Source organism: Poecilia reticulata, linkage group LG14 (genome assembly GCF_000633615.1).
Source record: "Poecilia reticulata strain Guanapo linkage group LG14, Guppy_female_1.0+MT, whole genome shotgun sequence".
In the NCBI taxonomy this organism is placed as follows: Eukaryota; Metazoa; Chordata; class Actinopteri; order Cyprinodontiformes; family Poeciliidae; genus Poecilia; species Poecilia reticulata.
Window position 1 is genome coordinate 26,886,389 of NC_024344.1, and position 9,232 is coordinate 26,895,620.

Genomic DNA, 9,232 nt, shown 5'->3' on the forward strand with positions numbered 1-9,232 from the left:
CACAGCCTCCTGCTGCTCCTCTGCCTGCAGTAGGATGCTGTGCTGCTCCGGGCAGCGGTTCACTGTCTTTGCCGGGTGAACCGACATGTGATTGCCATTCTCTGTCTCGCACTGAGAGGTGAGTTAAGGCTTCCCAGATGGAGAAGAAACAGAGCTCGACGCCTAAATAGTTACTCAAACTTTGTTAGTTCTCATTAGGATTGTGTGAAATAAAAGAATTTGTCAGGAGAGAATTTTAGGTAATCAGTACACAAGTATGAAGACCCAACCGTCCGCAGACAGTACGCGCAGTTCGTGGCACAGTACGCTCAGTATGTGGGGGCCTTAACAAAGTAAACTTGCCAGTTCCCTAAAATCTTGCATTTAAATTTTAAACATTTGAAAATATTTAAATTTATGTATGATGAAACCATTAAATCAAATTTAGCAGCATTGATAATCTCAGTAAACAAATGTTACATTTATGTATCTGTGGTCTGTGTTAAAATATTAGAATGTATGGGGCCCCCCCGAGTGTGATAATATGAAGTGATTGAACTACTAGAAAAACAACTGGTAAGTTGCAATGGTAAAACAAATGCAAAACAATACAATAAATGCTACAAATACAGAGAAATTACTAAATTCAATGATCTATACTACATGTTAACACATTTACCATGTTTATCTATTTTATGTTATAACCATGTAGAAAGTTACTGTGATGAAACTGCATAAAAACTTGTCTCTCTCCCAAAGGTAAAACCATCATCACATTGTTATGAAAACTAAACAATAAATGACCAAGAGTAATTCATAGAAGCCATGTAAAACACTTAATGAGTTCTGCCAAACAGACAACTTTGAATGTTAATGAAGGCTGTGATTTTTATGGAAAAGAATAAGATCTTAATAAAAGAACTTACCACTTTTGAATCACACAATCCTGCACTGGCACTAAATTTCACGGTTTTTAGATGTGCCCGCTCCTTCCGTTCCACTCTGCAAACAACCAAGTAAGTTCATTTATCAAAGCAAAATAATTTAAGTTGTTAATGCATGCCTCTCAGTGGTGGCTTGACACAGGAGGCTAATTCCATTCTGAAACCAGCTACTGATATGATTAATCATAGGTTGGCTCTGATTAACCTATGATTAATAGGTTAATCATTGGTTAATATGATTAATATTAACCTATGATTAATAGGTTAATAATATTAATTTGCTATGTTGGCTGAGCAGCCAACATAGCAAATAAGAAACAGGCTATTCACTTGCGTTAACTTGGAGAGGCTGGTGACTTACCTCTCCAAATAGAAACTCAAGTTTTTCTTCTACTGGTCATTAGCCTGGATAAGCTAGCATTGGCATTGGATGTACTGGCTTTAGTCTTGGATAGTCTGGCAAATAAAATGCCTAGTCTTGTCACCTGTGAATTGTACTTCTTTAATGGAAATTTTCTTAATATCTGTATTTGGCAGATAGCTAAAAAGTAATTTTACCTAATTTTTCAGTACCTTGAGCATCTTTAATAGTCATAGTTTAAAAGCTTCAATGCTCATACTCTTCAAACATGGGCTAGATTATTCTACTCTAAAAACAGAATATTTAAACCTACTGTAATTTAAGATTTGTGAACATACTAATATAGTCCTTTTGTTGAATTTTCATGGATCCATTAAATGGTTATGACTATCCAAGATGTTAAATTTGGTGTTCTTGTTAATGAAAACCATATTGACTCAGGTGTGTATAATATTTTCTTATTAGCCAACATTACAGACTGAAAACAGTGTGAAAAAAGATGCCTGTGCATTTTATTCAGTATAAACTTATGGAGTTGGAACCTATTAAGAATAAGTAATTTTTTGCTAAATTATAAATGTTGGATACAAGATTATGCAAATGGTAGATCTGTTATTTATTTGTTTGCTTGTTTTGCTTAGACTCTCCTCCTTGTCAGTCAGCCTCCTGCTGTGATTAACAGGCAGAAGCAGCTGCTGTGATTGATCTGATTGTTTGGTGAAGGAGTGAAACAGTTTTTCTACCACAAAATTAACGTTTATATTAATCTTTGTATGAAGTCAACTCAGAGAATATTTCTTGTCTTAATTTTATCAGTAAAGAAAATACTCTTTTTGAAACCAGAAAACTCTCTGTGGATGCTTTTTATTTTGAGTGAGTCGAAAACCTACTCTGGCATTTTTTATTTTTGGACCTTATTAATATGCAAGAGTAGCCACAACATACGGTTTCAACTGTAACTCTGAAAATCTGAAAAATAAATGAAAAGTGTCAGTGTTAGCTTCCTCGGCCTTAAGCAGAACTGTATACAGGTATTACCTTTTCTTGCTGGGAATGACTCCTATCTCCTTGCTGTCTCCATGGCTGGTGACACGACAGGCTTGCCACCACTCATCATCTGATGCATTGGTGACATGAAGGATATCACCATACTTGAAACTCAGCCCCTGGCTTGGTAGTCCACTGTCCTTTGACTTCTCATAGTCAAACAGTGCCCTACACATAGGAAGACGACCAGACATTATTACGTTTAGGACATAATTATTCAGTTATACAATTTCTGCTTTTAAGGTTGCAATTGAGACATGAGATGCTTTCTCAGATCAAAGAAAGAGGTGTAATCTCATATCAACATTCTGTGATATGCAAATTATTTCAAACTTACTTTAGAAATATCAATGCATAGATCAGTTCACAAATGAAAAACATTACACATTTGTAAAGAGTGTGCTTTTGTTATTAACCTGGATGCAGCAATTGGTCCCTGAAATAACAGACTTTGTAAGTTCGTCAGTGTTCTGAATTTATCTTCCATTAATTTGTCCAGCTGTGCATATATCAATCTATCCATGCTTATCCTTACAGGGCAGGGGAGCGGTATAGGAGGGAAAGTGATGACAATTCTATGGGCCCTGACCAACAGGGGCCCACCCACAATTTTTTTTTTCATAGAAATAAAAAAAATAAAAAAATTGGGGTCCTGTCAAATACAACATTAATCATATTGTATTTTCAAAGATTGTTTTTAGCAGTAAAAATGTTATGTTATACCCCTCCCAGACCAAAGAACACACATCCGTTTTTGCCCTGAACTCCCCCCTGGATCTGCATTAAATGGTTTGTTCCTGCTTGGAGCGCTTGAAAGTGACGCTGTATGCAGCTGCAGTCAGTAGAAGCTGCGGCCACAAACGATTGTGGCAGTTTCTATGCTGCTAAGAAAAGTTATAAAATCAAGTTTTCAAAAGCAAACTAGAGAGAGGGAGAGAGAGAAAAAGGCAAGAGTGTTAATTTATAACTCAGTTTTTCTCCAAGAGAGGTGAGTAGACTGTGTGAGATTATCAACCATTTAGCATAATTATCTTAGCTACAAACTACTGTTTGCCTCCATTTCACTAGCATTTAATGAATTAAGGAAAAAAATTACCAACATATTCATATATTTAACTTGCTCCATGTGCCTTTTACCACTTAACAACAGGTGAGTCAGTCAGCAGCAGCTCTGACCCACGTCCCTCCTGACCCATCCTCTCCTGAGTGAAATTATAGCTGCTGTATGAAACTTTTATATAAATATTTTTTTCACATATTTTTTAAAACTGTCATTATGTTGCGACAGTACGGTATGAGAGGTAATCTGTGAAAAATCTATTTCCTCTGCTTTCTCCCAGTGCTAAAAACAACCAGTCAGTGGTAGGAGAGTTTTAGTGCTGTCAATCACAATCTCATATGATGCTGCTCATCCTTCCTCCTCGCTTTTTTGTGCTATGCTGCAGCTAGCATAGCACAGAACTGTGCAGATTCAAACTGTGAATGCTCAGTTTAGTTAGCATAACTACCAATGATGGCAGATAAACAGTTTCTTGTAAATGATGAGTTGATAGGGTTAGGGTCATTTAGCAGTGAGTGAATGAACAGTGCTAAGAGGGTCCTACTAGTTCTGATTGGTTGTTCTGGTCAGAACGGTGCATTACTTTAACCAGTAATAGTAATTCAGGAAGGAGATGGAGGAGATTGATTGTTTTCACAGATTATCTGTCTCATAACAAACTGCTACGACATCGTGACAGCTTTAACAAATATGGAGAAAACATATTTTTTTATTAAAGTTATGTACTGCAGCTTGAATAAAATGCAACTACATAGCATTTTTGGCAAGTCTGGATTGCTTTATGTGTAGTTGCACGTTGCTCATGGGGAGACATTTGAGTACGGCAAGTTAAAACTAATAGAAACAATTTAAGCAACATACTTGCATACTGGATGTGGACTGTTGGATGCTAAATTCATGAGCAGTAAATATTGTGCTAATTATCACTATTGAACCAAAAAAAGCAAGGCAGATGCAAGCCTTTAAAATTGTGACGTTTTATATGGGTCAAATAGACTCAAAAAATTTTAACAGCAGCTGCACCGGGGGCCCAATCAAATTATTTGTCAGGGGGCCCAAGATTTCTGGCGGCGCCCCTGCTTACAGGGCTGGAAGGGGCTGGTGCTTATCTCCTCCAGTCATTGGGTAAGAGCTCGGGAATGGTTGCCAGGCACTTTGAACTGCCTTGTTGCTGAAAATGTGCTACATAAATAAAATTACCTAACCTTACCATTGTTGGACAACACAGAGAAACACGAAATAAACAACCACCATGCACATACATTCATACATATGGGCAATTTAGTGAGACGTATCCAAAGAGAACCCATGCAAGCCTGGATGGAAAAAAGTGCAAACTTAATACAGAAAGAACCTATTCCAAGACTCAAACCCAGTAATGTTTTTCAGGATTCAGGCCCATCTTTCCCCATCTTCCATCACAGTGCAACACAGAGACAGGAAAGAACCTATTTAAAGTAGTCAGTTAACCTAACAGTTATGTTTTTAGACATTGGGATTAACCATAGTGTCAGGATTTGGTTTTCTCTGTGTTAAGTAGTTCCTGTGTTGTTGTGCCCTCCCCTTGATTGCCCCCAGCTGTTCTTTGTTCCCCCCCGCCCCCGAGTACCTTCCCTGTGTACTTAACATTGCCTCTGTCCCTTGCTCCCTGTTGGATCCTTGTCCAACAGCTTATCTTTGTTGTCATTTGTCGAGTACTAATGTCTGCGTTTCCTTGTCTCATCGCTCACCTGTACTGCCTGGATTTCTGTATTCTTCATTAAAACCATGGACTTATCTGACTTAATAGAGAACCAACCACACAAGGATACCCCAATCTTCCGCACCTCCTCCACAACTTCAGTCACCCCTCCGTCTCAAGGAACAGCCTCACCTCAAGCCCCAGTAAGTGGGTCACTAGCCCCAGTAAGCGGGCCAATTGCTCAACTCGAGCTTCCCAGTGCTCAGCCCGCAGTTGAGCTCAGTGAGCCTGAGCTACCAGCTAGCCTGCCCGAGCCCGAAAGAACAGCAATCTTACCGGTGCAGTCTGTCAGTCCTCCTGGTCTTCCTTGTGGTTCCAGTCGGCCTCCCAACTGCCCTCTGCAGCCTTTTTGTGGGTCCGAGTGGCCTCCCGGCTGCCCTCTGGACCCGCCAAGATGAGTCATTGCCGCTATTTTCTGTTAATTAGTTCCTGTGTTGTGTCGTCCCCTTGATCGCCCCCAGCTGTACCTCATGTCCCCTGCTCCCTGTTGGATCCTTGTCTAATGTCCTGCCTTTGTCATTTTTTGAGTAACTGCCAGTGTCTCAATTTCCTTGTCTCACTGCTCACCTGTGCTGCCTGGATTTCTGTATTCTTCATTAAAACAATCATTTTCACCATAACCTTTGTCAAGCCACGTCCATCTTCACCATAATCAGCAAAAATCATGACGCATAGTACCCAGGAAAAACCCATACTTGAATTTGAATTCCCAACATTTTCTGCTGCAAGGACACCCTGAATTTGTTTAAAAGACTGTTTCTTAGGGCTATATGAAATGGGACTAACCTGACATAGAGTGATTTCTTCTGATTTGTTGGCAGATACCCTGACCCAGAGCTCAAACTGTGGTTCATCACGTGTTCTCGAAGGTCATTGATTTTGGCTTCAAAACGTCCATATTCTGCAAGGCAACATTTTCAAACATGAAACAGAAGGACATGAAAAATGTTTTACATTTGTGGCATACTTTGCTAAATTTTTCACTGTAATTATATTAGGTCTGCAGTATTTCAGTCCTGGTCTGGGAGAAGTTTGCTCTGAAGCAGAATTCTAGAGTTAAGTTAAATCTGGTGTTATGATTGTAAAATTATTCTAATTCTCAAATGTAAAACGTGTAGTTATTTATCAAACATAGATCAAGCCAGAAGAGAAAAAAAATTAAAAATGCACAGTATGAGCAATGGACATGCATAGTAAAGTGTGCTGTGCATCAGCTCAGATTTAGTGTGCATTTAATCTGCTGGCATCTTGGAGTCATCCTTAACTTTGAATGTGCTGCAACAATGAAGCACATTACCATATAAGTACTAAGTCTATTAGTCACTTTTCTTTAACCACTAGTGGGTCTTCATAAAAACAAAAATTAAATACATGGCGTAAATGCTGCTTGTTTTTACTTACCATACTTTAAGTATACTTTTTTATGTAGTATTCAAGAGAAAAATTCCATATTTTGAGTGTACTAATTCTGTCATAGAATTATATTAAAAATATACCTTAAATATACTATTATATTAGTAATGTATTTAAATTACACTTTTGTTTTGATTTACTGCTATTGCTAATGAAGTACAATTTTAATTGCTCATGAAATTCCTATTTTCCTATTTTGTACATTACATGCATAACTACACTACAGTACTTACATCGTTTTAGGCTACAATTACATGGAAATATTAATTACACAAGATGTTCAAGGTAATTCAAATATTTTGTTTTATTACCGACCTTTTAAAATTGTCCAATTTTACTCACAACTTTATGAACTTTACACAAATTATCAGTTTACCCATTAAAAGTGAACACGTGAACATGAAAATTTAAGACAAAAAAAACATGAGTTACTACTTTAAAGAACAAAAATTATAATTACATTGTGCTTTCAATATATTACCATTTTACACTTTATTAGCACTTTATTTTAACACTATTTGATGGGATGTGCATAAGACTGACATGACACTGTCATAAACATAACACCTGTCATCCAACTTTTAAAGCAAATTCTCATTAAAATTGTCATTATTTACTGAATGACACTTCATGACACTGTKGGTATGTTCCTAACATGAGTGAGGATCAACGACAGAACATTCCCGTTCACTGCACCTTACAGAAACCTACAAAAAAGAACAATAGAGCAATTAAACAGAGAAAGCATTTGTATTTTAAAGAGAACATAAAAATGGCAAATAAAAAAATAATACTTACAATTTCAAGACGTTGTGGACTCGCCATGTATGTGACATCATCAGAACTGATGATGATTGGGATCTGATGCCTGGGGTGGAAAAACATTTCTGGGTGTCTTTTCCTGTTTATGTTAGAAGTAGAAAAAAATAGTCAGCAATGTCATAGAATCCGTTGATGTCGGCATTAACTATAAATCTGTTTTAAGTGTGGACTTAAGGAGACAAATTACCTTAAAATCTTTCCATCCATGATCTGAACACACTGATCCTTGCAGGGTGGTGAGGGGGGCTGGTGGTGCCCATCTCTAGCAGTCATCAGATGAGAGGCAGGGTTCACCCTGGACAGGTCACCAGTCCATCACACCTTGAAAGCCAACAACAAATAAAATGTATGAAAGAGAAAGTTGCTGGTGTCTCTCCAGATAACGCCCTGTCGCAGGGCAACACAGACACACACAACCATGCACACACACACAGTCACACCTAGTAACAATTTAGACTAGGAGGAAACCCACGCATTCACAGGGAGAACATGCAAACTCCATGCAGAAAGACCGGGGCCGGGAATCGAACCCAGAACTTTCTTGCTGCAAGGCAAAAGCTCTACCAACTGCGCCACTGTGCAGCCGTTTATAATTAAACGAAGATAATTAATAAGCAAACTTACCACTAGCTAGCAACACGTTAGCAGCCTTCTTCCCTTGGGTTCCTTTCATGACACATATTTCATTTCCATCGGTTGTTGTCCCGTTGTGTTGTCGTCTAACTTGGATTAGGACGTCACCAGTTTGAATTTACCAAAATTAGTAACTATTGTCAAGGCCCTCTCTACATTTAAGGCAATATTATGCGAGTAAAAATGGCGAATTTGAACAGCGTCTGTTCCCAAGTACATCTCGCTGCAGCAAACAGAAAGGGACGGGGACGGACCACTGTCAGCCTCTTACCTTATTTGGAAATGGGACAATTTCAATCCGGAAGTGAAGGGGCGTTATATCCCCGTTCTCCCGTTTAAATTTTCTTTTGAAACTCCACGTTTAGGAAGGAGTTTCACTCTCAGCATGTACTTTAACTTCTCTTTTTTCTGGTTTCTTTATTTACTTCAGCGCAGCTCACTGCTTTTAACAAATTCCGTAGCTTTCTGTGTACTTCTAAATCTACTTCTTAGTCGCATCTTTTCGGACCTGCTACTGCCTCTAGTGGCGTGGGGGTGGTGACACAACTGATATAATTATGTCACTAAACGAGAATACCACAAAATCTTTATTATTTACTATTAATCTCGCCATTACTGGCAACGTGAAAGATAAATTATCTTCTAAAATACCATATTTTTCTTTAGGATGTAGAGCTAATTAGGTGACATAAACAATACCTTTATACATTATAAATAATATCTATATATCTCCATAAATTATAGGAGGAACAAAAAAAAGACTTTAAAAACAACATTATCAACAACAATAAAAATACCATATCCAATGTATATATAAGAAATTTAATTGAGCAAAAGTCAATAACAAACAAATTAATTAGGTTCACAGMTGAATAACCTGGATTGTTAAACAAGCAATAATCCACATTTTTGTTTTGTTGGTAGAGTCCTATACATAGGAAAAAATATAATTAAACTATTTAGTCTTCCAAGGTGGAAATTTTTCTTTGACTCAAACAATAAAATAAAACTCATTAATATAATCATAATATCAACAATTTGTGCATCAAGTAAAACACTTAGCATGCTATAGGTAAATGTTATCATTTAATTTGGCTAAGAATAATTATTGCACTGTCAATGAATGACGTCAAATAGATGTTCTATATTTACCAGAGGAACACAGTAACGCCTTCATGAGCTCAAACTGAGGAAGAAAAGAGGATGGATGCTCTAAACAGTTTAGACAGAGT

General features: G+C 37.6%; 1 protein-coding gene across 3 annotated transcripts in view; it reads right to left on the bottom strand.

Annotated features, from left to right (window-relative positions):
• Positions 1–9,232, bottom strand: part of LOC103476363 (disks large homolog 2-like) — a 57,749-nt gene that overhangs the window by 33,969 nt on the left and 14,548 nt on the right. For 2 of the 3 annotated variants that reach the window (XM_008428644.2, XM_017308533.1), the window contains exons 3-5: positions 5,919–6,033; positions 2,323–2,499; positions 906–981 (exon numbers count right to left, since the gene is read on the bottom strand). In XM_008428644.2, coding sequence (XP_008426866.1) covers positions 906–981; positions 2,323–2,499; positions 5,919–6,033 — 368 coding nt within the window. Of the gene's footprint in view, positions 1–905; positions 982–2,322; positions 2,500–5,918; positions 6,034–7,162; positions 7,253–7,343; positions 7,378–9,232 lie in introns of those variants that run through there. The other variant, XM_017308534.1, reaches the window with a different exon arrangement.